The following is a 26,938-nucleotide window of genomic DNA, read 5'->3' as shown; positions in this document are numbered from 1 at the left end:
CGTGTCAGTGCCTCTGTCACGCATGTAAACGTTGCAGAAGAAATGGCCATTCAAGAGGTCTTGTTTGATGAGGCCTCGTTAGACGCGCCTGTCGCTGAGCAGATTGTGGTTGGACCAGCAGTTGAAAGCAAAGTTTTGAATTCGTAGATTGTGAGTTTGACTACTTCCTGTGTTGGCAAAGTATTTAGAGTTGAAATTCAGACAAAAGATCATCCCGCTTTGGCCGCTTTGTTTGAGCTTCGTTTGTGCTTGGACGTTACAAAGGCGACACTTTTTCAAAGCGCGTATAGTGGCAGCCAGTTATAAAAGAATATGGTTCGCCTCGGAGGGCTTTAATTCTCCCATCTTAACATCATGCAACAAGCCGCCGATGCAGACGATCAACTTCCTTCAGATCTGGTCCCCGTTGCACGCAAATCAGGGCGAATCTATATTCGGGCTCCATTCGGAAAAACTGGTAGAGCAGGTAAGAGAGTGGCTGCCATCGTCCGACCCAAAATCAATAATATTAATTCGCCAGCTCTACCCCAGGATTTCAAGCTCGAAGAGATGGTCACAGTCGAACGTGATAACAAATCGCGCAGCTCTGGATGCCAGTGGACTATGACCACGATGCCCGTGGACCACAGAATTTCAACCGAGTGCCTGTTCAGCGAGGGCACGAAGGAGCTGTTCACAGAAATTCCGGGATTCCCGCATCCTATGCTGGCGCCTTCCTAAGAAGAACCCAGCTACCGGCTGGCTGCAGCACCAGGCAAAGGACTAGGCCTTTTCGCCACGCGCGATTTGCAGCAAGGAGATTGTATCATAACGGAACGACCACTGATCATGTCCCCCTCAGGCGGAGCCCGACTCGTTCATATTCCGAATTCCTTTACTTGGCCGCAAGCACATCAAGTCATGCTGGACGAGCATGAAAGATTCCTTTCCATGATGGTGGACCGCATGGTTCCCGAGCGGAGGGAGGCATTCCTTAAGCTTGCCAACAGCCATCGCGAAGACGGCTCCGGGCCGTATATGGGCATCATGCGAACCAACAGCTTTGGCGTGCGGGTCGGCAACTCGGAAAACATTCTGGAGGACATGTACGGGGCTGTCTGCGACGACATTTCGCGTGTTAACCACAGGTGAGGCAACGAGTAGGCCAATATTATACTCAAGTCGTTGAACAGCTGCTCCCCCAATACTTCCACCAAGTTCGACAAGCATTCGTTCTCATTCAGTCTGTTCGCCTGCCGTGACATTGCAGAGGGCGAAGAGTTGACCGTCGCATACTGCATCTTGTCAGATGGGGAAGGAGCCAGGGCGGAAAAGCTGCTTCCCTACGGGATTGCCTGCAAATGTCTTTCCTGTGCCGACACAACAGGCGAATCCGACGTGCGCCGGGCCACCCTCGATGACTTTTCCCTTGATATCAACGAATGGGCATGGAGTCGCACGCTCCTGGACGATTGGATGATGAACAAGTGTCGCGAGCATCTTGATCTTCTCCGGGAAGAGGGACTTGAGGCGTCCGACTCTTACCATGCTGCCTTGGTCGCCATGATGGAGTGCTATATCGCATTCGGAGACGCAAAACGGGCGAGCAGGTGGGCGGAAAGGGCGCACAAGTGCCTCTGGGCCTCGGATTACGAGAGTTTGGAGCATTTTTTGGACCCAGAAAGCGTTGGATACCTCACACATCCGCTTTGGCGCGTCAGGGTTGACACTCGTCTTGAGATGGTCATGCGGCGGTTGCTCCTCATCGGAAAACTTGCCGGAAGAGAGAAACTCGAAGAAGCTATGGCATCACCAGAGTTTGCTCTAGCGTTTGCTGCCGCGCGCGCCGAAGGATCCTATGATTTGTAATATTACGATGCGTAAACTTCATCAGAACAGTGACAGAGACAATAATAGTCCAATAGATTAAGATTTGTTTCTTCGTCGCGATGGTCGTTAGTCATGCAAAGTCCCACTTTACTCTCCAGCAAACAACCGAATAACCATGTACATCGTCGAGCCAATGAAGCGCACAACTGAGAAAGATAAGGGGTCAACCCTGAATCCAGAAAGAAAGACATACGTGCTAGTCCGGCAACAGAGAAGAGCAAAAAGCCCATATATCCATTGACTGCTTGTGTGGCGCTGGTCGTCCCCCTTCCATACGCCGTCCTAAACAAGAGATCAGTCGTAATTCCGTGCTCATTTGTGATCAACTCACGCAACAGCGGCACCCAGTATTCCATTCGACAGTACCCAGGCAAGCAAGACATTCGTTCGGAACGTCCGATAGTAGTCCTCCTGTTGCGTCGCCGCGTCAGGCTTGCTCTCGACCTTGGGCGGCTTCGTGTTGAGCACGTGAATCGCATCTTCATATGCCGCGTTGATGTCGTTCTCCGATGTGGGCACGACAGCCTCGACTTCGTTCTTCTTATCTCCCTTGCCAGTCGTCACCGTCCCGAGATCTGTGTTCGGTTTGTTGTCGCCTTTGGTACCCCAGGAGACGTCATGGACATTGGCAAACTGGAAATGGAGCTCAGACGTGGATCAATTCAAGCATAAAGTACCAACCGCGTAGACGTTGAGGACGTTGATATACGACGGCGCCATCAGCAAGTACTGGATGAAACTTGTGATCATATGCCATGGCTCGAAGAATATGACGGAGGCAGCGATGTAGAGGCCAAGAGTCGCTAATAAGGACACCACAATATTTCGGAAGATATGGTTCTGGAAGAAGTCGGAGACGCTTAAAGCAGAGCCTTTGTCTTTCTGGATGGCCTCAATGCCCTTGAACGCAAGGAGGAACGCAGAAATCTGTTACAACGAGGATCAACATTTGCTTCGTCCCACAGTTAAGAAGCAGCTGACCGTCATATAAATCGTAATAATACCGAATCCGATGAAGGACAGGGTATAACCCCACTTACTACCTTGCGGTCGGTTGCCTAGCGAAAGAAGGAAGCACATAATCAACAGTCCCAGATAAAAGTATTCCAGGATGACGTTGACGACATGAATGCCCTTTAAATTGAAGGAGGGGTCCTCCAAAGCACCGCTGAGGATGACGAACGAGATGTAATAGTTGGCTAGCGCGAACCAGGCGAATATCAGGTTGAAGAATTGGTAGAAGATCTCGACATGGATCCAGAACTTGCGCAAGAGAGAATGCGAGGAGCGGTATATGTAGTGGAAGTGGACCGTACTGTGCACGGCCGCGAAGAATGAGCCGTTTAGCCACCGTCGACGCTGCGAGATCAACTCTGGCACTTGATCGGGCACATCGGTGACAGCGTAAGCCGACTTGACGTAATGCAGAATCCATGACCCTCCGCGTTTCGAGACAAGCTCCCAGCAGAGGATACGATCCTCCGCAAGGTACATATTAGCGGTGAAGATGTCTGCACCAGCACCATGCATTTTCTCGCCAAGGAAGTATTTTTGCAAAGGACCTTCCCCTCGTGGATCGTTCTGCAGCGCAATGTACCGGTAAGCACTGAAAGCTCCAGGTAACACCGTAATATAACCGAAAACAGACTCCCTGTCGAATATTAGATGTGACAAGCAAAGCTGGAAAGTACACACAGAGGTTTATCCAGGATGTTACTCATCTTGTACTCGAAATTCTGGGCTGCAACGAGAGGGTTGATGAGGTTGGTCCCGTATTTACCTGTTGTAGATATTTAGTAGCTTTTGACAACGGAGGAATTCACGAACCCTTTAAAGCAACGATCTCTCCACAAGCACCTCCAACATTAGAGTTGATATCGAACGCTTTCCACAAATGGTAGATCGAGGTGGGACCGGGCTGTGTACCGACATCAAGCAAGACACAGACGTTGGGCTGTAGCAACGGTCCAAAGGCGTTGAAGAACCACCGATGCGAGTTGATCTTCTTCTGATTCTTCTCTTTGAGACAGAAGATGATTTGAACGGGGACTGTGCCCTTCTCAGGACCGTGAATCTGCAGGTTGGGTGTGACGCTAATCTGAGTAGTGTACTCGAAGATGTGGGCTGTGACGGCCATGTCGTTGACCTTGTTCTTGGCTATACCCTCCTGGTAGCATCCCATGGTCGCAATGACACTGAGAGTACGACTGTTGATCTTGAGACGACCGTCCGAAACGATACAGACAACGACTTTCTTCCAGCCCTCCTTGCCCCACGTTTTGGAACGGTCACGTTTGCAGAGATGGGCGACATTCTTGATGACACCGTGCATAGTCCGACAGAAAAGCTCCTCGTCTTCATTGTACATGGTCATGACAATGAAGAGCTCCGTTCGGCGGGGAGGATCGTAGTGCACTTGTCGCAATGTGAAGCCACTATCCTTGAAGTCGTTAGGATCACATGTTGCCGCACTGTAGCGCATATAGGAGAACTCGCGCTCTGTCCGCTGGGCACACATGTCCAGCAGCTTCTTGGGGACAGGGGAGTCGAGCACAAAATTTCCATGAAAAAGCCTACGAATGAATCAATAAAACGACAAAAGGAAGAATAAAATGACGCACTCTACACGCTTGATGGTCTTGTACCGCCGCGGCACCCGTTGTGGGATCCTGCCGTAGCGGATGTTGTTGTTGATGCTGCCATCCTCTTCAGGGACATAGTCGCCGGGAACTGGCATCTGGAAACCAGAGTCCGATGAGGGATCCCTACGCAAAAGTGGAATATCGCCATGTTCATCTCCAAGCTCGTGAGGGTTGTCCTCCAGAGGGTACGCGTTTCTGGCGTAGCCGTCCGAAAGCGGAGTGGTGCTTGGTTGTGGGGGCTGGAAGGGAGTTGCAAGGTAGTTATGAGTATCTTGTGGTGGAGGGCTGTGGATCGGGGCAGCGAATGGTGGGTATTGGTTTTGCGGGGGAGGGGAATATTGGTGGCCGTAGGGATCAAACTGCATTGGTGGAGGGGGTGGCGGAGAGCCTGCGAAATGCGTTCCTGGCGGAGGAGAAGAGGAGTATTGGGCGCCATAGGGCTCTTGTGAATGCCGGGGAGTGCTGAATGGGTCAGCTTGGAAGTGTTGCTGCTGCTGTGGCTCATATTGCGACTGGTATGGGTTATACCCATCGTTGTACCCATGGTGTTGGGCCTCGTCCGCCTATTCTCGCATTAAAATTCGACCTGAAAGCATAGATAGTAGAGAATACCTCAGGGTAGCGCGACATGGTGGGCTGCGGTGAAGGAAACAAATGCGGTGTTTGCCCGTGACAAGTCGGACAGCTCGGTTGGCACTGCTCCCTATCGTACAAGAGCATTCCCCAGTATATATGCACAAAATAACGCCCTCTCGAGTCTCATTGCATCCCACCTATCTTCATTGTCCCCATTGTTCAATTTCTTCACCTCGGCATCCATTGCACGCGCAAATTTTCCATAATATGCGTCGGTGTACTTGACTGGTCCTAATTCCGCCTCAAAAAATGATGCTGCTTCGTCACTCATGAATGGGAGGAGATGTGGAGGCTTGAGCGTGAGTAGTCCTATGTTTTCGTCGGTGTCCCTGGATCAACCACAATCTTATCACTTGCCTGAAGCTGTTGCAGCTCCGACTCCTTTAAGTGCACAAGCTAGCGGGATTGCCAATAATCCTTTCTCAATGTCTTCTGTTGCCTCTTCAATCGCATTGAGTGCCTTGCTGGTCGATGAACGAACGAGCTCTTCCGAGTTCGACGCGACGAGAGCCAGCAACGTCGGTCTGGACTTGCCCCGAGACAATTTCCATTTCATCAACGCTACAAGAGCGCTCAATACGCCAGCATTTGGTATGGAAGAGGACGACGAACAAGTCAAGTCTGCTTTGGTCACCTCCTCCCCTGAAACCAGCTTTCCAAGCAGCCCATTCTCTCTATCCACCAACCACCCATCCAATTCTATCAGCTCCTCCGCAGACATCGCTTTCCCTCGAGTGTGCTGAGAAATGCGAAGCTCCAACGCGTGTTTATACTCAGTTTCCGCCCGTTTCAATTCTTCAAGAGTAGGAAGGCCGGAGGTTGAACGCTTGGGATTTGAACCGGATGATGAATCCACAGTCTTCTGTTTCTTGCGGGGAGGCATCAAGACAGTCGTATTCCGAGTCCAAGTCAAATCGCGTCTGGTCACAAAATCACCACCCATGTCTTCAACGACCTAAGTAAAATCAGTTGATTACCTGCAGATGTATAGTCTCGCTTGCATTCCTTTATTCTTAACCTCTGTTGTCTCTTTTACAGACCCAATATCGTGGCGGTCGTAAATTTCCTACGAGAAAATAGGTGACCTCTGTCCTATGTCGTCTGTTTAGTTTCGCGACGCCTGTCCTCAACAGGACATTGACAAAGTGCTCGGAATGCACCACCAGATGGAATCACTAGTACGGTCTATCTCTTCGGTTGAATATTCGTCAACCGCACAGCCAGGAGTGAGGGCAGAGCAGCAAGTCAGACTTTTGGTTCTTCTTCTTGAACGAATGTGTATTCTGCGAGCGATTATTTACAGTACTGGTAGTTAGTGTTTCAGTATATATATTAAGCAGGGTCCAGTTGTTCAACGGCGGGGCGGACGAACCACAAATCACCGGTGGGGGGTTTGGGGATACTCTTGAGCGCTGCTTTGGCGTCCTGGTTTCCGTTGTCGGCGCCAGAATGGACGACATCGGTTGCAATGTAGGCCTCGAATTCGGTCTCGGGGAACGTCCACTGCGCGGCCCCAGTTGCAGCTGGGGTTACGAAGTTGATGGCTTGCATGATGCTCTGCCCGTCTGGGCCTTTGTAGCCCCACAAGTCAACACCAACTTTCTTGCCAATGTCAGCAACACGGGTGTAGGCGACGAGGGTAAAGACGGAGTAGTGGTAGCTGCGTGTGCGGACGAGTTCCTGCGGCTGGGAGCCGTTGGCGGTGATGTATTGGTTGATGCGAGACTTCATCGCCTCGGCTTTACTCGCAGCAAGGCCAGTATTGCCGACGAACAAGGCTATTCCTGCGCTCTGCATGATAGCAAAGGGCCCGTGGTTGTTCTTGGCTGCCGTCTCGGTTTTGCCAAACTCGCTGTTTTCGAGCCAATCTAAATATTGGACGTTCCATTGCTTGAAGGCTTCAGCATCGGCTTGCGACCAGCCAGGCGCACCTGCCGCGAGAAGGGCGGCCGCATCGAGGACACTGGTGTACCCCTGGGAGAAGTCGATAATGCCAATTGCTCGCCCAGTGTTGGCGCAGGGAATGATTTGGGCGTGGTCGAGATGCGGGGTCATTCGCGTCGCTTCATCGATAAACCACGTTCGCAAGACATCACCAGCACGGCGACCATAAGCCTCGTTTCCAGTATACCACCAGGCGAGACTGAGAATATAGCTGGCGATGAACATATCTGCACGCTCTCCGTGGTCGGTATATCTCTCGGTCTCCGGGTTCCTCACACCGTCTTTCTGGATGTAGGGGCAGCCATCGGCCGAGTCTGACGGCCACCAGTAGGGCGCTTGACTAGCGTAGTCGTGGATATTTCCTCCGGGGGGAGTGATGGTCTTGTTGGTGACAGCCCAGGGCCCTTTGTTGAGCCATTCGTCGGCTTGGGTAGTAAGAGCCGCTGTTGAGATGTCAACATTGGTTAGGCGAAGAAAAAAACTTTGTCAGGATACCTAACGAGTCCTTGAGAGCAGGACTGGCGGTCCCTGCGTCCAACCTCACTTTGGCGGCGACGAGTTTAGCTGGGTTAAGCACGACTGGCTTCGGTTTAGCGGCATACGGAACCGCGCCAACGACGTTGGCAATCGCCAGCACGGCGCATGAGAAGAAAAGAGTGGTGGGCACCTGGATTTAACTGGTTAGAATTTGCAGGCGCCAGCAGAGAGGACACTGTACCATAATGGCAAGGAACGAAGAGGCAACTTGGCGAAACGTTGAAGCATGGCAGTATTTAAGCAGTGAGGTCGATCTGGGAATCAGACAAATGGGGACGTGCTTCGTCGTTTGGGTGACGACAACGGCAACGGTTTGGCAACGGAGCTAAGACTATTGTTCGCGCTTGGCAGTCGGTAGGGCCCTTGGTCAGTGGCCGGGGGTAGGTTTGGGGTATGGTTCAAGTCAAGTTCGTCTGCCAGCTAGAAGATGAAAATGTCATAGATGAGTGGTGGTCAACAGCAAAAGGCAGCAAATGCCAGAATGTGTCGCGGATTATTAGCAGGCAGAGTCTGATCCGTGTTGTCATTTTGTTCCGGCCTTGACTGCCAAGCGGCATCTTCACTGGAAGTACTCATCATCAAGTTTTGCAAGGCTGGAATCGGATCGGACTCAAGTGCAGTGATACTGTTCAAAATAGTACAGTCAAAGTCTGCATAACCCATAATAGCCCAGATAACCCATAATGCCCAATAACCGAATGGTCTTTTCGGTTGTAATCCCATCCACATAACCCATAATTTCCTGTAACCCATAGGTTTCGGGGTCCACCGATGGCCATTTATCTAGACTTCGACTGTAGTTGAAGGTACACATGAAGTCCTTTGGTTGGTCATCGTTCAAGCATGTCTGCGTCTCCGAGTCTTGCCTCAGATGAATGCAACACAAGCCACGCCAATAGCGTTCGTTCGTCGATGTATGAATCATAAGGCATGTGGACGCCAACCCAGTCCTGAAGCAAGTCTGACGGACATGTGTACTAGAAGGCATCAGCACAATGCATATTGCCCGTATGAAGGTATCATAGACGCACAAACAGGTCGCCCGTGCCTGAACCAGAGCAAGAAAGCAGGGAATGTGGTGAGCTCGAGCCTCGCGTTTCGACTGGGTTCAATTCCTGAAATCCAATTCGACACCGAGGACTCGGAGACATCGTCTCCGAGTCGGCCGGAAGTTCGTTCAAGTTCGCCGCATATAGGGAATCGTATTTCCGCGTGTCATGTTTTTTTCGGCGCTTTGGCGGTTGGTGGTGAGCGGGATCCTCAGTCGGTGTAGCCTGCCGGCGCCCCGCATCTGAGATCGAGTGCTGCAAGTCAATGACTGATTTTCCAGTCGGAGGCCAAGATGATGATCCTCCTTGCTCGAGCTCAAGGTTATTCTCTAGGAATTCGGAACTAATGTGTGTTGTAAATTAGATTCCTATGACATTTCCGCGCACGGACTTCAACGCACGGAAGGGCATTTTGTGGCTGGGGTGGGTGAATTACACGCTTTTGTTGTGGCTGCTTTCGTGGGCGATTTTTTGGCTGCCTGTTTGCAACAACTTGCTGCTATTGTTGAGTTGAGCCGACCACTTGTCTCCGATTGAAATAAACATGCATAAACACTCAGGCTGGCGGCAGCGGCGGAGGCCGGATACATGCAACTGTCTTCTGTTTGCTTCATTTCGCATCGTCGACAAGGTGACCCTCCATTACAAGCACTGTGGGCGCGGCGACAAGGCATGCAGACGCTCAAATTGCACGACATTTTGATGCACTGTTTGCTGAGTTCACATGTAGAAGTCAGTTGTCATTTTGAGAGTTGAAGCTGAACACCTTGACTGCACCTAGGAAATGGTACTTTTGACTATATGACGCACATAAAGTATGCAATTTTCATAACCCACTTTTGTTAAGATGTTGCGAAGAGACCGCAACCCGGTGTGTGTGTGTGTGTGTGTGTGTGTGTGTGTGCGGAGGCGAATGATTCAGAGCGTGGGACAAATAGACTGATTGAATCAACACAATAAGTTGACGACACTGACGCCACCAACCTACAAGAAATAAGTATGTAAAATTCGGAATCTGCACAATGATAACAGTATGGGTAGCTCGTTTACAGAGGGTCCAATTGCTCTACAGCAGGACGGACTAGCCACAAATCTCCACCAGGTGGGGTAGGTACCTTAGGCAGAGCTGCTGTGGCGTTCTTATTCCCATTATCACCCGCAGAATGAATCACGTCGCTCGCAATGTATGGCTGGAAGTTAAGCTCTGGAAAAGTCCAGGCACTTGCGCCAATGGTCGCGGGGATGATGAAGTTGATGGCTTGCATGATGCTCTGGCCGCTAGAACCTTTGTAGCCCCATAGATCGACGCCGACTTTCTTGCCAATATCAGCGATGCGCGTATATGCCACGAGATCGAAGATGGAATAATGGAAACTGCGTGTTCTGGTAAGCTCTTGTGGTTGGGAGCCATTCGCAGTGATGTATTGATCAATCCGCGAACGCATAGAGGTCGCTTTGCTAGTAGCCAATGATGTGTTACCGGTGAAGAGTGCTATTCCGGCACTCTGCATTATTGCGAAAGTTCCGTGGTTATTTGTCGCAGCGGTTTCGGTCTTCCCGAAGTTGCTGGTCTCAAGCCAGGTCAAAAACTGAGCATTCCATTGCTGAAAAGCCGTCGCATCCGCTGCATTCCACCCAGGCGCCCCAGCTCCAAGAATTGCCGCAGCATCGAGAACACTGGTGTAGCCTTGAGAGAAGTCTATGACACCGATGGATCGGCCCGTATTTGCGCACGGAACAATCTGAGCGTGGTCGAGATTGGGATTCATTTTCGTCGAGTTTGAGATAAACCATGTTCGTAGAACATCACCGGCACGTCGCCCATAGGTTTCATTTCCGGTATACCACCAAGCAAGACTTAGAATGTAGCTGGCAATGAACATTTGTCCACGCTCATCGTGGTCGGTATAGTTCTTGGATGAGGGATTCACGACACCGTCTTTTTCAACCCATGGACATCCATCAGATGTGTTCGAAGGCCAAAAATAAGGCGCCTGGCTAGCGTAATCGTGTATGGTCCCGCCTGGCGCTATGATAGTCTTGTTCGTGACTGCCCACGGACCTTGAGGAAGCCAAGTGTCGGCTTGTGCAACGAGGTCAGCTGACGATCAAACATGGTCAGGCTGGACTCTAATCTCCCGCAAAAATCCCACATGCCTAACGCAGTCTTCAGCGCCGTACTAGCAGTGTTATCAGCCAGTTGTGACTTGGCGGCAACGAGCTTTGCGGAGTCAAGCACAACGGTCTTTGGAGTAGCAGTGAGTACGCCGGAGATCGCAAAGGCAGCGCTGAATAGCCAGTACAGATGGGCAACGTTGCGGACCTTCAAGGTGGCCTTAGTCGTTGAACCTAAACTCGGCTGACGGTACGCACCATGGATGAAAGTTGGGAGTTGGTGAAGCAGGGGTTGCAATGAGATATTTAAGGCAACCAGAGTCGGGATTAATCTCAGAATCGGACAAATTGGGTCAAGAAGCTTTCCAGTGCTCGGTCAGGCTTCCTTCGCTGTCCAAATCTGGTGTTCGTAAAGTCAAGTCGATGTTGGGGACTTTGACGGTGAGAGCTATCCATCTATTCTTGTATAACACGGGGTACAGCAATTGGAAGGTTTCGAAGAGTTCCCGCAACGGCGCGACCATAGAGCCTGGAAAAGCAGAAGAACAGTGGCGAATGCGCATAGTGGAGATACGAGAGCTAGCCAAAACCTTCGCGTGGCTTCATGTTTCCTGCTGAACCCTCTGCTTGAATTGGGGGCTGAGAAGCATCATAATTCATTTGCGGATTCGTTCGCGCGTTGGTCTTCTGGACTTGGAGACGGAAGGTGGGCGAGATGCGAGCAGTCGTCACAGTGGTGTGAGAGAGACAAGACTATCGGACGACTCCGTTTCGGCTCGGACTTGGCTTGGACCAACGTATGTGCCCTCACGTGCTGTGACTATATGTGACCATAGTAGCGCGCATTTTGGTGGAAGCCCTCATTTACATGGCGCCTGCGAAAGGTTCCGCCTACAGCAAACGTATCTGCATCTTGCATTCTTCTCTTCCGGCTGACGCGTTTGAAGGAACCATCAATTCTATTGCAGCACCGATAGGTTTGTTCGTTGCTATTGCTTGGACATTGACCGAGTTGTCCAGAAATTGACTCGGACTCGGATTTCAATGCTGGCCCTATCAGAAAGGACGATCTAGACAAGAGGAAGAAGCGGAAGACGAAAAAACCTGTGTCTTCTCGTCACAAAACGACACCGCGCGAAACTCCAGAGTCATTTGAAGACTCGGAACAAGAACCACCAACCAAGAAACGGCGAACTTCGAGGAAGCAAGAGAGCAGAAAACGTACGGGTTATATATTTCACTGGCGGCGTACAGAAATTTGATTTTCAGAGCTGCATCCTTATGGACCAAGCCCCTTGCTCGCCTACTTTAGTGTGTCTTTTGCCACCCTATGCCACCACAACACTCATTTTGCAACAGAAGATTCGGATGCGGAATCAAATGACGACGAACATCAACCAGAACGTGAACGGGACACAAACCTTGCACTTGAACCCGACCGAGCACGTAAACCTGAACCTGATTACGAGGCCGACAACGATAGGTCAGAAGAGGAGGAGGAAGAGGAGAGTGATGATAGCGATGACGATGGAGACAATGAACCCCCAAAGAGCATGTTTTCAGGTTATGTCAAGCCAAAGCCTCAAGTTGGCAAAACTGAAAATCACGACCCCGAGAATTCTGAGACCGAATCAGACGACGAGATGCCTTCTTCACTACCGAAATCCAAGCCGCTATCAGGTACAACACAAGCACTTCCATTTAATTGTACTGAAAGGCTTGGTTCGTAGATGACTCTGTCACTGAGTCCGACAACGAACCTGAAGGTGTGCGTCTTGCATTCTATCATGGGCCGAAGTTTACTAGATCACAGAAGCTGCGTCCCAAACCGAGTCCGACGACGATATTGACGTGGACTATGGGCCTCCTCGACCGGTTAGCATTCTTCTGCGATAATTCTGATATCCTCATTTCACCAGAAACAACGTCCACTTCCAAATTTTCCGTTAGCAGAAGGCCAGGAACCAATGGGTGCCCTGATCCTCGACAAATCGCAAGGTATCAGAGTGCCGGGTGCAATCAACACTTACCTTCGACCCTACCAACGGGATGGCATCAAGTTTTTTTGGGATAGATATAACGAGAACAGGGGAGCACTTCTTGGTGATGACATGGTACGCCCATCTATCCATCCCCACGATTAGTAGGTTTACAAGGCTTAGGGACTGGTTTGTGCTCTCTATCATATGCTCGGCAACAGACTTGATGTCGTGGGCGCTCTCTGTTCTAGGGTTCGTGCCTTGTCCCGTGCGAAAACTTCATCTTGACTTCGTCTCAGGAAAAACCATTCAAGTTATTTCACTCCTCTCCGCTGTGATGAAGAAATCTGGACACAAAACGGACCGCGAACGTAGGCGTAACCACGTAATGGAGTTGCAAGATGGTCCTCAGTGGGCAAAACATCGAAAGCTTCCGCCAGCCAACGAAAAATGGCCGACTGCTTTGATCATTGCCCCCTCTAGTGTCGTATACAACTGGGATCGAGAGTTCGAGAAAGTAAAGCTATTTTTTTCGGTTTTCGGTCTCATATTGACAAGCGTTCCAGTGGGGCTATTTTGAAGGCAAGATCTCTGTCGTCCACATAGGTTTCGTTGACTCAACGTTTTTCCGAAGTTGGGTGCTATCTAGGACCCGAACAGCAACGGCGGGAAGTCCTCGAAGACTTCAAATTAGGCAGGCTCGATGTTGGTAAGCAACCAGCCTTGAAGTCGGTCGCTCCCTTTCAACCCCACATGACAGTGATCACAAGCCATAATTTAGCTCGCCAAGATATCGACTTACTGGACGGACTTCATTGGTCGTGCATTTTCCTTGACGAGGCCCATATGGTGAAGAACAACAAAGAGCAAAACCACGCGCGCTTACGAAAGATTCGACTGCAAACGACGCTTTGCATTAACCGGGACCGCCATTCAAAACTCGTATAATGAGTTGTACACCATCTTGAACTGGACGAATCCAGGAAAACTCGGCACCGCTAAGGAGTGGAAGTTCTATGTCACTGACCCGCTGGCCATGAGCCAGTCTTCGACTGCGACAGATGTGCAACAGTACCGTGGACGGAGGGTCGCCATGATTTTGAAGCATCGTCTCTTGCCACTACATTTCCTTCGACGGTATGCTTGTGCCATCCTCTTATATCTTTCCTCAACCGCACAGAACAAAAGAGGATGTGATTGCGGCTTCGGTAAGCTCTCTTTCTCTCGAATTCAGTTGCATGTTTATCTGCCCCCTAACCAGATGCCAAAGAAGACGGATCAAGTTGTCTTTTGCCCATTGAGCGAAAAACAAACCGAAATCTACACCAAAATCCTTGCCCATCCAGAGATTAAACTAGTATTGAAGAGAAACAATCCATGCTCTTGCCATTCTGGGAAGGCGTGCGTGTTGCTTTTTGCAGAGGTTTCAACTTGCCTGACCATTCATAAGCCGTGGCAAATGTTGTCATCCCTACGACAAAGCCTCTGTTTTCAGATTCCTTGCAGTTCTCCTCAAGCTTTCCAACCATCTTGGCCTGATACTACCCGGTTTGGCTGCCAATTTCCCATTCCAACTCAGTTGACTCTTCGTGTTAGCCCCTGGAGATAGCCCAGAACAGGTTTGTCACTCTGCTACGTGTTTCTGCGGCTAGAGTCGACCGTTTTCATAGCTCCAACGAAACAGAGAGTTGGCCGCCTTCGCCTTCCCCGGAGGCAATGCTCCCTCTTTCCAAATGGCGATCATGGACGCAAATTACTGTGGTAAATGGACTGTGAGAAATGTTCTTCCGACTTGTTTACCTCGCTGATCCACCGATCCAGGTGTTGATGAGTCTGTTAAAAGAGTGGAGGCAAGACACTGAAGCAAAGAACAAAGTGTTGATCTTCACCAAATCCGTCAAATTGCTCGACATGATGTCGTTCCAGCTCAAAATGGAGTCTATAAGCTACATTCAGCTCGACGGCAGTACGAAGGGCGAAGACCGTACGTGAATGAACCCCTTCATATAACCTTTTCTCACAGTCTCGCAGGAATGAAGCTCATTGACGATTTCCACAACGAATCCAAGGACATCTTTGTTTTCCTCATCTCGATCTTGGCAGGGGGTACAGGTTTGAACCTTACTGGAGCCAACAAAGTTGTGATATTCGACCCTAATTGGAGTTAGCAATCTTGTTCTGACCTTGAACCATGATTGACATGCCGTTCTAGACCCTGCACATGACCTGCAAGCTATGGACCGGTTCGTGCTCGATTCTCCACCGTATCTTTACTAAGGGAAAAATGAGCGCGTTTCGTTTAGGTCAGAAACGAGATGTCTCCGTCTTCCGTCTTCTCGGAGCTGGTGCAATCGAGGAGTTGATATATGCGCGGCAACTATACAAACAACAGCAAATGCAGATAGGGTATTCTGCTAGTATCCAAACGCGGTGAGCTTTGAACATCAAAATATAGGCTCAAGCAAACACTCACCAACAACTGTCAGATATTTTGAAGGCGTGCAAGGCAATTCAGCGAAGCAGGGCGAGCTTTTTGGCTTGAACAACATATTCAAGCTTCACGACCAGGGCGAGTCAACGAAACACAGGGTACGACTTGCCCACACCTGAGCTCACGTCACTAGATTATTTCATAGATCGAGAATGCCTACATTGCGCAACTGGACTGGAAACTGAAGAACGCTAGACCTGGCAAGAAATCGAAAAATGACATGGATTTAGACATGGCTGGGATGGAAGGCGCAGACGGTGATGATTTCGCCGGTCTCGGCGCGCTCCTTTTCAGTGAAGGTTTGCTGTTGATTCCACGGTAGCCTCCTCTAACTGCGATATAGCACTGCCACAACAAGAGGAAATGCCTGTACCGTCAACCTCTAAAGATGCCATGGCAGGCATGTATGTTCACGAGAATCCTGATGTTCTCGCTCCAAGCAAGATCGAGGAGGAGCGGACGGCAGCCTTGGAAAAGCGCATGCGTCGCGAGTCGAAAAAAAAGAAGATGAAGTCCGCTGCGGCTGACCGAGAAGGGAGCCCACAAGAACAATGGCCACCCATACGAGTCCACAAGAAAGCGAGACTTTCTTCGCCTGCCTCAGAAGATATTCGGTTCGTTGTCGATTAATTGCTCGAAAGTCGTTAATTTTTTCTTGAGATTCGAGGACCGGCTGCACGCTCTCATCGGCACCGGCATTATCGATAACCCAAGGGAGCTTGCGAGTTTTGCCCAACGATTGTGCGTTCGTCTTCGGTCGAAAAAAAGTGTCTTCTCATCCCGTTTAGTGCACGTTATAGTCCAGCGGAACAGGCGTCCACACTGGCCATTCTCAACAACTGGACGGCCAACGCGCCAGACGAGTCGGATGATGAGGGAGTGATGAGTGTAGACTCTGAACCAGAGGACATATAGATGGACTCTTTGTTGTTTGTTGTATCTCGTATTTCTGTAGCAGTAGTATGAGTCCATTTGGCACTCGTTTCGATTAATCACGAACCCTAGAAGCGCCAGCAAAATTTCAATATGTGGATTTTTTGTAGCATCTGCGTCAATTTAGTAGCCAACTTGAACTTGGGGTGCCTAAGGAAGTTAATGAAGTAGAAATTCTTAGACCTTATGGTTACACATCGACCCAATTCAAGTTCAGTGAGAGCTAACGAGCCGACGCACCTGACAGGTCTGGCGATCAAGTTCGAAGACAAAGGTAGTTGACTGTTGTGATTCGCAGTGTACATTCACATTCGGGGTAGGATTTAACGTGGTTTGAGCAAAATATCATAATGTCCAGGTCTACAAGAGAAAAATCAGTTCAGTTCAGCGCCAGCAACCCGACGCACCTAAACAGGAGCATAATTGGGGGCAAGTCCTTGTCCATCGCGTTCTCTGGCGCGATGTCGGTGAAAATCTGTGCCTCGTGGATTTTGCCGTCAGGCAAATGCGCGTTGAGTGCGGCGAGCTTGATGGAGACACGGAGGGCGTTGCACAGCGCCATTATGGCGAGGTGGTCCGCCTCGGAGCTGACGGCTTCGATCTGCGACTGGCAGAAGCTAACAACGTCTTGGTCGATGATGAAGTCGCTGTATGGCGGCGTGTTGCTGCGAATTTCGGCAGACTGGACAGAATGTTTAATAATTAGGCCAATCAACAAAAGCACACCCACAGCTACCAAACGGAAAAAATAAGACACGTAGTCCGTGACTAGTGGTGTCCTCAGTTGTGCGATGTCAGAAGTCATAAGACTTACCCTCCAAAAAGAAGCCGAGAAGGTCTTCCGTGGTCATCTCAGACCCTTGGATCGCAACGAGATTGATAAGGTCGTTGAGTTGCTCAGAAAATTCTTTGTAGCTGTCGTCTTCGAAAGCAAGTTCCAAAGAAAACTCGATCGAGGAGAGGACATCGCGAAAACGGGCTACGGCACTTGAGAGGTTTGGTGCATGCAGTATTCGATCAAGATAACAGAACGCGAAAGCTGCCTTGGTGGTCAATGTCAGAAAGGCGTGAAAAGTAACACAAAGCGACGTTACATCTGTAGAAGCAGTTGCCGTCTCCTGCGAGGGCGTCAATATGCCATTGACAAGAGATGCACAAAGACGATGACTAACTCGCAGCAGCTCGATAATGGGTGTAGCCTTTCTCTTCAAGCCAGTCGATTTGACGAAGGACACTCGGTGATCCGTCAAGATATGCGTGCCGTAGTTGGGCGATGGGTGAAATGGGGCCAATTAGAACATCACGCGACGCAGAGTTTGTTTCGTTGAGCATGCGCTGAATGTGCATGAGTGGTTTTGAACAAGGGTAGAGTCTGACACACTTCATTCAACGCGGCAATCTCTGCTTGGGTCAATGACGCGAGTGCTGTTGGCGACATGAGAAGTATAACTTGTTGAGGAGCTTGTCCTACGAGTATCTTGGGTAATTTCACGCGACGCAGCCGCCACTGGAGGTGCATCGTCGTCAGGAAGATCAGAGGTCCGAAGCCTCGCTGTTTGTCCTCAATTAACGCTTTTGAGGAAAATAGATGACACGGACGAGTCGCGGGTGTGTCTGCTGGGTTCATCTTTCAGATCGATGAAGTGGAGAGAAGAGGAAGACACGCACACACAGCCGCAACCTACTAAAAGGCGTTCCCAAATAACGCCACATCATACCACGTGACTCGGAATTTCTGACACGAACTCCGTTCCTTGTGGGGACCACTCCGGAATATATTTTCCTTTCCGTAAATCTCTACTCAACGTTCCCTCGGCCCAGATGGAATGGAGTCTCTTCGTCAATCTCTTCAATCAAACATACCCCCAACGCCAGTGCAAAGACAACTCACCCAAACAATAATCGAGGAGAACAAACGTCTTTTGGTCGTATTGAACGCCAAAGTTCTAAAGACTCGGGCCATCTTAGAAGAGCTGGAATGCCAGCGGGCTGAAATAGCCTCGCAAACCCACCAATTCCAAGCAATCATCTCTCCAGTCCGACTGCTTCCCTTCGAAATACTAGGGGAGATTTTCCGATACCTTACCCCAGCATTGCCACTTGGATTGGATCTCACACGCGAGCGAATCGAGCGTCCACCTTTTGCACTGGCAGCAGTGTGTCGTACTTGGAGAAGAGTAGCACTATCGCTACCTTGGCCACTTGACATCAGATTATCATCTACCAGTGTCTTTGCTCAGCCAAACGATCATGAAGGGTGGGAACTGAGATATGACGGATATTCCATTCATGGTGATTTGGACGAAAGATACTTACGTCCGGACGACTATGAGACCAGCACCGAGAAACAAGTTTCAGGTGACTGTGCCCTCGAGCTGGTGCTTGAATGGGTGGTGGCGAGTCTCCATCGCTCAGGTAACCACCCTCTGTCGTTCCGACTATGGTTGATGAGTATGCTGTCAATATATTTCTTGACCTTCTCTCGGCACATTCCAACCGTTGGAGTCAAGCATTCTTCATCGAGATGCCCTCCAATCTCGTCCGACGTCTGCAAAGGATCGAGCTTTATTTCCCCCTCCTCCGTGAAGTTGTGTTTTCAGGCTCTAGCTCCGTTATTTTCAATTTCTCGCAGGCGCCATCCATGTCTGCCCTCAGCTTGGGCAAAATTGATGAAAGTTGTCCCCAGAACGTCCCTTGGAATACTCTCACAGAATACAACGAGGTCCTTCGCCAACTCGCAAGCCAGATGAGGATCGAGCCAGCCCGACTGGGTGTTCTCTCCAATCTTGTTGTCCTACGACTTCAATGGGATTCGTATGATGGGAGAAAACCATCCAGCCCAGTCATACTGCCAAAACTCCGAGTCGCCTGCCTTGATTACAACCCTTCGGATTACTATGATGATGACCCCCAGTCGCATTTGATTGCATCTTTCTTCCATATGCCCTGCCTTGAGGCATACAGTCTGCGATTCTCACTTCCTTGCCTAGACGAATATGAATTTACCCAAATACTGCCACAGTCCCCCCGATTAAAGATTCTCCGCGTGTCACTCCCAGATGGGCCATATTCGGATGCCCCTCCGGCCCACGACCTGCAGTCTTCTTTGCGCATATACCCGAACCTCTCGGAGCTCGCCATAGACGTCCCCAATAGAGTCACTTCTAGCTTATTGCGTGACCTGTATCTTGTTGACCCCCAACACCCTTTGTTCCCTCAACTCCAAGCTTTCTCTGTGACCAGCAGGTCCTTGGTCCATGACGACCCAGAAGACCAGTGGACGCTAATGAAGGATTCCATCTCATTGTTACTTACCACATGCTTTTCACCGTCTCCAGCATGCCCACTTCAAGTATTCTCCTTTGTCAATGATCCTCCACCAGGTAATCACGATGCTAGAGGCGAAAACCAGTTGTGGGGGGCGGGTAGGGACATCCAGGAAATGCTGAAGAAGCTTCGCGACGAGACGCGCTGGAATATCAAGTTCGGCAATGACTGTGTATTTCCAGAGTGGGATGATTTACTTTTACCGGATCTATAAATCTATAAAATCTGGTGGGACAGAGTGGTAATCAAACTGTGAGATGAGGGATTGGTTGGACGGTTGATTGGGGACAGAGAGGTAATTCCAATAAGAGTCCACAATCAAAACAAAGTGGGAAAAAAATCTGATTGGCAAGTTCTCATTAGCGAGGGGGTTCAATGGAAAGCAAAGGCGTTCACCCATCTCCGACGATAGAGTATACTTACCTGACTACTTATCTCTCTCTCAAGGTCGACGACTTGGATATGGCGGTTGGGAGTTCAAGTTGCTGATCTGATCCGAGTGCCCATCATTTCTTCAAGTTCTCCTTAACCCAGCTGCTTGTTCAAACGTTCAAGACGCATGCGCTAGTTATTATGGACGACCTGCTTTTGTCTCTAGGATCCAACCTGCCCCCGACTCCAACTCAAGTCCGTAGCATAAGAGCCGCAGTCGAAGAGAACCAGCGCCTCTCACTCCTATTAAAAACCAAGATTTCTCATACTCGGGCGATTCTGAAGGAGTTGGAACGTCAATATTCAGATTTGGAATCACGGACCACACAGTATCGAGCGGCTCTTTCTCCAATGCGACTGCTACCCTTCGAAATACTAGGGGAAATTTTCCTGTACCTCACTCCGACATTGCCATTAGCGTCTCATGCCACCCGTGAGGTGGTCGAGCGTCCGCCGTTTGCGCTCGCCACTGTATGCCATAATTGGCGAAAAGTTGCGCTGTCGCTACCCGTGCTTTGGTCGACACTGGACATCAGACTCCCTTCTCTCTTTCCTCCGGAGTTATGGGAGAGCGAGACCAGTCTCTACGACGAATTCCTGGAAAGAGAAGGAGAGTCGTATTCACCCAGAGATGAGGAAACGCAGGCCAAGGAACATTTCGCAGGCGGTCATGTTATCGAATCTACACTGGAATGGGTGGTGACGAGCATCCGTCGCTCGGGTAACCACCCTCTTTCGTTTCGACTGTGGGCTGACGGATATGCTGTCAATCCGATTTTTGACCTGCTCTTAAAATACTCTGCGAGGTGGGGTCAAGCGTTTTTTGTCGATGTGCCCTTGAATCTCATGCGACAACTGAGAGAAGTGGCGCCGAGCGAAGTAGCATCCTCCGGCGCGTCCTCTGTCGTTTTCCATTTCTCCCTTGCACGCTCTGTCTCTGCTGTGGGCTTGGCAGGTCGCAAGGAGAGTTTCCCCCTGGGTATTTCGTTGGACAGTCTCACGGAATACAACGAACGTTTTGAACGTGGATATGGCAACCAAAGGACAAAGGAGCTAACCCGACTAGGCCTGCTTTCAAACCTTGTTGTCCTGCGATTACAATGGCATCATTCCTCTGATACTGCTAGGCCCCCTAGCCCTGTCCCACTGTTAAATCTGCGTATTGCATGTTTCGACTACCACCCCCCGACTTACTCGGATAACCCCGAGGCGCAGCGCATTGCGACCCTCTTCGATATGCCCGTCCTCGAAGCTTACAATCTGACATTTTGGACTTGGCCAACCCGTTCTCAGAAGCAGACCTTTTCCCGCATGTTGCCTCAGTCTCCTCATTTAAAGATTCTCCGGCTATCCCTCCCTTATTTATACTCCCCCCCTGCCCACGACATGCAATCTGCGGTGCGCATGTACCCGAACCTCCGTGAACTTGCCATCGACATTCCGAATAGAGTCACTTCTAGCTTCTTGCGTGAATTATCTGTCGTCGATTTTCGACGCCCTTTATTCCCCCGACTGCAATCATTTTGTGTGACCAACAGGTCTCTAGTCCACGACGACCCTACAGACCAATGGACGCTGATCAAGGATTCACTCTCTCTACTTCTCGTCGCTCGATTTTCACCATCTGGGGCGTGCAAACTGCAACAATTCTCTTTCGTCGACGGCTTGCCATCCGGAGATCGCCAGAATAAGGGTGAAAGAGATCTGTGGGTCGCGGGCCAGGACATCCAAATGATGCTCAAGAAGCTGCGAGATGAGACGCTCTGGAATATCAAGGTCGGCAAGGGCTGCATATTTCCTCGCTGGGACGAGCTGACATTATCGGACTTGTAACCTAGATTATTAGTACTGTAGATAGAAAATTGACGCGTTTGCTCAAGTCATATGATCGCGTTATAGGTCATGCGCAGCCATTATATTAGTCATTACCATAAGATGGTCCTCTATCATCTATGCATGCGGAAAAATCATTCTACTATTACCTCCGGTCTATCCTGGCCATAGCATCAGCAACATTTACCTGCAATGCCTCCTCTCCAAGCAGGTCGAATATGCCGGCCTTTGAGAACATCGCCAGAGGCGAAGGCTGAAGGTGTGTCACAAACAGCCGGACATGTCGACTCTACGTTTCTCTATTAGTTTGTAGTTCACGCAAAAATGAATCCAAACCTTATATTCCTCACACAACTCGAGAAACATTTCCACTGCAGACGCATCGCAGCGCTCTACATCTGCCATATGGAACACCAACACCGTGGCTTGCTGCCGGCGTGGCTCTTCTGAGGGGTGGCTTTTACCGAGACCATATAACTCGAGCCGCCGCAGCCGTTCTATCATTTACTAGTCAGAAGTTTGGCGCTTGGGGATAAATGAAGCTAACCTTTTAGCTGAGCGGTATTGGCTAGTGCCGCAAAAATGAGTAAACGACGCCACGGATAAGGGAGAAAGCCCACCGAAGTCTAAGTTTTCTCTTATCCTGACTATCAATGCTCCAGAAACGTCTTCCTCGGCATCTGGGTGCTCGTCAATCGCCTTCCATCGGTCGGTTCCAGGGATGCGGCCCAAAATGGTCATCCTTGCTCTTGATGAGCGATGGACAACCAAGAGCAGCGACGCGATCAGGCTCAGAGTAATCCCAACCTCGATGTTCCAAATAATTGCAAAGCAGAAAGTCAGTGCCATAAGGGTGAGGTCGGTCCATGCAGACATTCTGGCATTGAATTCAGCAACAAGGAGCATGAGAACAACTGACCCAACTTGATATAATAAGCGACATCATGCGGCGCCTCCCGCAGTAGGGAGAATACAACGAGGCAAATACTGTCAGCAGTTTATTAGCCATTCAGAAGTTCAAGGAGAAACGAAACCTACATCGAAGAAAGAACGGCCTTGGGCAAGAAGTATAACCAGGGAAGAAGGAAGAAGGTCGCTAGAAGAACGACGACGGAGCATACGAGAGAAGCCATCTGTGTCCGCCCGCCCACATCACCGTTAATCTTCGACCGAGTTATCGAGCCGAATGCCGGCAAAGTCCCTGGTACGAAGGACGCTGCCAGATTCGAGGTACCAAGAGCAACTAGCTCCCGATTCGGGCTGATGGAATACCCGAAGCGCGAGGCATTTTGTTTGGCGGCGACAATGCTATCCAGGAAACCCACCACGCAAATGAGTCTATGACTGATGAGCAAACAAAAAAACGAAAGCATGAATGACATACGCAGCCGTTGAAGTTGTCCTTCTCAGATATTTGAGCGTCATCGATTGAAGCGGAATTTGGACGAATGAGCCCATAGACTGGATGGGTACCGCGCCAAGAATTTCTACACCCTCTTCATCCCAACGAAATTCTTTGCAAAGAATCGTTGATAACACCACCACCACCAGGACCTCGGGAAGTCGATAGATCCACCAAAAGCGTTGGAACGGTCCTTTTAACGCTCGCAGTAAAATTAATACTGCGAGCGCGCAGAAGCTGACCAGAGTTGTGCGCGCGTTGGCCATTGGGACATGTTCCAATAAAAACAGAACCTTGTCAAATGTCGACTCTGGATGTAGCTCATGCATGAGCGCTGTCAGGCCGAACATCGGCACGAGCTGCTCAGTCAGGATGACAACGGCAATTGCGCTGATGAAGCCCCGTAAAAGAGCGCGACTGAGAACAACGTCGATGAAGCCGAGGCGGAAGAAACCGAGTAGGAAAGCAAACAAGCCGACCTGCGATATTAATTGGACTGCCATAAGCAGAGAGAAATTTCGCACCTGGAAGGTAATGATGGTACCGACAGCGATCTTAACCATTTCTCCTTCTTTGGAGTGTGGATTAGGGAAGTCGAGCAGGATATCAGAAACTGCCTGGCCAATGAGCAAGGAGAGCGCTGCCTCCGGCGCGACGTTGAGCTGTCTGCTTGTACCGAGGAAGGCATATACAATGCCGGGAATAGACGCGGAAAACTGTCAACGGGGTAACTTTGAGTGCGGTCGAATTCAATGCACAACTCACCAAACCAGTCAACGGGCTCATCTGTGCCAGCGATGTTGCATAACTGACGGACTGCGGAATCAACATCGAGGCCACAGTGAGGCCAGCGAGAATATCTTGGAATTCAGGGTTAACTTGAAAGCAGTGGAGAGGAAGTCGTTATATACGGACCACCGCCCAGACTGGGTTGTGGTTAGCGTAAAGAGAAGGGGGGGGGGACGGAGCACACACAAAGAGAGCGTATAGTTTGGAATCCAAGCAGTCCCCGGCACATAGTATTGGATCCTCTTTCTGTATGCCCCACCCCGAACTTTATGGAATGAGGCTGGCGACATCGTCAAAACTGTTCTCTCCTGGCGAAGTAGTCACTTCAACACACCATTGTCAGAGTCGTGTATCGAGTCCCGGCCACGCTCCACATCGAGAGTGGTTGGCTCACCCTGGACACCGTCGATATCCATGAGCGAAGAAGATGACTGTACGGGTGAGGAAAGCAAATCTAATCCCCGGCTCGAAGATTCGGCAGCCATGATAAAGACTCGCGTCTTCGATTTGTAAAAATGGTGAGACGCGGGAGTTTACTAGGCCATCAACGGCCGGGGAAAGGAACAAGCTAGGAACAAGCTGCTGAGTCAGCCCGTCAACATTGTCATCATGTCTCCGGATGCCGGTGAAATTCTGCCACACCAACATTTTGGAGAGTAAAGCTACAAGTATCAGACTTAAGCACTAAACACCAAACGGCGGTCGATCCAAGGCAACCTAGCCATCAGGCAGCAACTCTCCCAGAATAAATCCTGGTTGATATCGGGCTCAAAGTAGAGCACGATCCACTGCAGCCGCGGCCATGGTGCATCTGCAATGATCTCTGACGCATATCGGTGCAATTGGCCTATGTATCCACGAACCTAGGTTATATAAGACCTGTCTATGTCGATAACCTTCGCTGAGTACTATTGGAAACGAACGTCCTGTGGCGAGCTACGATGTCTATGTGTGGTCCAGCGCGGATCTTTCACTTACAGTACTGTTTTATGGCTGTTACCTGCACAACTTACATAGTCATTTCTTAAGCTTCGAGTAAGGCCGAGTGGTAGTTGTTCCAAATGCCCTTGATACACAGAGAAGTAGGTACACAGGTTGGTCAAGTCTCCGACCCGGGTGCAACATCTTCCGCGACAATCTGGGGTAGAAGCTCCTCATGAACGTTGAAATGCCTCGTTAAGATTGAGCCACAAGCAAGATGATGAAGGGTGAAAGCAGGCTGACCTCATCACACTGCCCTCCTCGCGACAATTTCCCTCTCCGTTTTCTCCCCAACGAACAATCCATCGCCCGAGGATATTGCCTGACGCGTCCCGCGTCTCGGCGACGGTTTCTTCCTGGCCTGCACTTGTGTTGGCGCTCTGCATGTCGGGCGGGATGACGACGAGGTCTGCCAATTCCCATTTCGCAAACGGACGCGATGAACGGACAACGAATGTCGGGTCATATATCTAGTCTTCTCCTTTAGCGGATACGGGAAAGAATGAACAACAAGACGGACCCGTGTTATACGCGGTTTTAACCTGAGTGTTAATGTGGTAGCCTCGATCTCCTGCACACGGTCTGTCTCAGGGTTCTTGGTGACGCTGAGTTTCGTGACATAGCTCCGGCCTGCCCAGCCAATCAGAGAGGTGCTGACCGCAGACGTGCTGACCGCCGTTGTGGCGAGAAAAGCACGCGCAGTGACAGGCAAGTTGGTCTCGATGGCAAACATTAAGGGAACCATAGTAGTGCATAAGGAGAGTGAGGAAAGGGAGAAGATCTTGAGGCGACGGAAGGTATTGGTGAGTGGGCCTCGGTACACGACTTTGTCTGGCGAGATTGAGACTGGAGGGAGTGAGGAGTCGAAATGGGTATTTGATGTAGTTGAGGCGGCTAGTGTCGATTCATGGCGCAAAAAAGAGGTCAGAGCACGGGTCCTAAGGAGAGAATGCGGGCAGCGCCGCAGCATGGCAGGAGGAGGCAAATTGGTCGCGCGTCTTCCCGGCAAACGGTGAGTATGGCCGATCTTCGGCCCGAAGTCATAACCAACTGGCGTCACGGTGTGACACATCGTTTTTCTCTTTCACGACGACGACCACTTGACGACCACGAAGAGATGGACCCACCAGTGTATTACTCCAAAGCAGAGTACATAGAAACGGTGTGCCTTCTTCCTCATTATCCTTCTCATCGTTAAGCGTCTTTGCACAGGACACAGGCAACAAAGTTTCGCGTCGAGCGACAATTGCAGGTCCTCAAAACATCATTCTTGGCGGCAAAACCATTATCTCCAGCGGTGCCATCATTCGCGGAGACCTTCGACGGACAGGCGCCGGCCACGCTGTCGTTATCTCGCTTGGTCGATACTGTTTGGTCGGGGAAGGCTGCGTAATGCGACCACCTTACAAAACATACCGCGGCAACTTCAACTACTACCCCATGAAAATTGGAGACCATGTTCACATAGGAGCCAACAGCGTTGTTGAAGCCGCCACCATCGGCAACCATGTCGAGATTGGCCGCAATTGTGTTATTGGGAAATTCACCATCATCAAGGACTGCGCCAAGGTCGCAGACGGTAGCATCGTTCCGCCGAATACCGTTATTCCGGCGTTGTCTCTTTTTTCGGGCTCCCCAGCGCATTTTGTGGAGGATTTGCCGGAGTCGACGCAAGATATTGTCGAATCACATACCAAGCGGTATTATACGCGCTTTCAGCCATTGGACCGATGATGGTGAGTAGCGTTCCTTTCTTTCCCTATGATGAACAAAATAGAAGTCAAGCCCCGAGTCAAAAAACGACCATGGCGAGAATACATCTCCTGATTCCTTTTCCCTTTTTGGTTCTTGTTCTCTTTTGGAACAAGCTGGCTGATTCCATTGTCCAGACATTCGTGCGCCCCTTGACGACGGAAACAGTACAATGACTATTCGACGACTCTTGATGCGCCTTTGTCCATTTTTGGTATTCCGCTTGT

At 50.2% G+C, this 26,938-nt stretch overlaps 8 protein-coding genes across 8 annotated transcripts; 3 read left to right on the top strand and 5 right to left on the bottom strand.

Annotated features, from left to right (window-relative positions):
- Positions 1-828: 828 nt before the first annotated feature.
- On the top strand, positions 829-1,848 carry MIND_00019600 (SET domain-containing protein; the record flags this gene model as incomplete). Its single annotated transcript, XM_037357167.1, has 2 exons — positions 829-1,127; positions 1,173-1,848. The coding sequence occupies 2 exons, from the start codon at positions 829-831 to the stop codon at positions 1,846-1,848; spliced, it is 975 nt and encodes a 324-aa protein (XP_037225077.1).
- Positions 1,849-1,956: 108 nt separating this feature from the next.
- On the bottom strand, positions 1,957-5,231 carry MIND_00019500 (Chitin synthase; the record flags this gene model as incomplete). Its single annotated transcript, XM_037357166.1, has 9 exons — positions 1,957-2,015; positions 2,063-2,151; positions 2,201-2,502; positions 2,551-2,796; positions 2,851-3,520; positions 3,565-3,649; positions 3,697-4,442; positions 4,491-5,074; positions 5,124-5,231. The coding sequence occupies 9 exons, from the start codon at positions 5,229-5,231 to the stop codon at positions 1,957-1,959; spliced, it is 2,889 nt and encodes a 962-aa protein (XP_037225076.1).
- Positions 5,232-6,479: 1,248 nt separating this feature from the next.
- On the bottom strand, positions 6,480-7,812 carry MIND_00019400 (Alginate-lyase domain-containing protein; the record flags this gene model as incomplete). Its single annotated transcript, XM_037357165.1, has 3 exons — positions 6,480-7,534; positions 7,587-7,758; positions 7,810-7,812. The coding sequence occupies 3 exons, from the start codon at positions 7,810-7,812 to the stop codon at positions 6,480-6,482; spliced, it is 1,230 nt and encodes a 409-aa protein (XP_037225075.1).
- A 3,848-nt stretch (positions 7,813-11,660) lies between these two features.
- Positions 11,661-16,177, top strand: MIND_00019300 (RAD26-like SNF2 family DNA-dependent ATPase; the record flags this gene model as incomplete). The annotated part of the gene is made up of 26 exons (XM_037357164.1): positions 11,661-11,769; positions 11,813-12,013; positions 12,062-12,103; positions 12,152-12,472; positions 12,523-12,558; positions 12,606-12,667; positions 12,712-12,906; positions 12,955-13,027; positions 13,071-13,288; positions 13,338-13,377; positions 13,421-13,480; positions 13,755-13,908; positions 13,952-13,979; positions 14,033-14,172; positions 14,222-14,319; positions 14,368-14,390; positions 14,442-14,543; positions 14,593-14,755; positions 14,803-14,934; positions 14,984-15,014; positions 15,061-15,201; positions 15,258-15,360; positions 15,408-15,561; positions 15,606-15,876; positions 15,923-16,003; positions 16,051-16,177. The coding sequence occupies 26 exons, from the start codon at positions 11,661-11,663 to the stop codon at positions 16,175-16,177; spliced, it is 3,105 nt and encodes a 1,034-aa protein (XP_037225074.1).
- A 341-nt stretch (positions 16,178-16,518) lies between these two features.
- On the bottom strand, positions 16,519-17,822 carry MIND_00019200 (OTU domain-containing protein; the record flags this gene model as incomplete). Its single annotated transcript, XM_037357163.1, has 9 exons — positions 16,519-16,555; positions 16,603-16,877; positions 16,926-16,963; positions 17,010-17,234; positions 17,290-17,313; positions 17,368-17,530; positions 17,577-17,620; positions 17,667-17,747; positions 17,795-17,822. The coding sequence occupies 9 exons, from the start codon at positions 17,820-17,822 to the stop codon at positions 16,519-16,521; spliced, it is 915 nt and encodes a 304-aa protein (XP_037225073.1).
- Positions 17,823-21,932: 4,110 nt separating this feature from the next.
- Positions 21,933-24,463, bottom strand: MIND_00019100 (Sulfate anion transporter; the record flags this gene model as incomplete). The annotated part of the gene is made up of 12 exons (XM_037357162.1): positions 21,933-22,076; positions 22,124-22,284; positions 22,335-22,355; positions 22,408-22,664; positions 22,712-22,774; positions 22,826-23,125; positions 23,172-23,668; positions 23,714-23,905; positions 23,955-24,049; positions 24,105-24,115; positions 24,165-24,258; positions 24,313-24,463. The coding sequence occupies 12 exons, from the start codon at positions 24,461-24,463 to the stop codon at positions 21,933-21,935; spliced, it is 1,986 nt and encodes a 661-aa protein (XP_037225072.1).
- A 614-nt stretch (positions 24,464-25,077) lies between these two features.
- On the bottom strand, positions 25,078-25,929 carry MIND_00019000 (uncharacterized protein; the record flags this gene model as incomplete). Its single annotated transcript, XM_037357161.1, has 3 exons — positions 25,078-25,150; positions 25,203-25,429; positions 25,480-25,929. 3 exons carry the CDS (start codon positions 25,927-25,929, stop codon positions 25,078-25,080), a joined length of 750 nt encoding a protein of 249 aa, XP_037225071.1.
- Positions 25,930-25,977: 48 nt separating this feature from the next.
- Positions 25,978-26,693, top strand: MIND_00018900 (Dynactin subunit p25; the record flags this gene model as incomplete). Its single annotated transcript, XM_037357160.1, has 2 exons — positions 25,978-26,121; positions 26,172-26,693. The coding sequence occupies 2 exons, from the start codon at positions 25,978-25,980 to the stop codon at positions 26,691-26,693; spliced, it is 666 nt and encodes a 221-aa protein (XP_037225070.1).
- Positions 26,694-26,938: the final 245 nt, after the last annotated feature.

This window comes from Mycena indigotica (assembly GCF_014461135.1).
Source record: "Mycena indigotica strain 171206Taipei chromosome Unknown Mind.scaff0001, whole genome shotgun sequence".
NCBI lineage: Eukaryota > Fungi > Basidiomycota > Agaricomycetes > Agaricales > Mycenaceae > Mycena > Mycena indigotica.
Note: the sequence above shows the minus strand (reverse complement) of the source record. Positions and strands in the feature narration are given on the sequence as shown.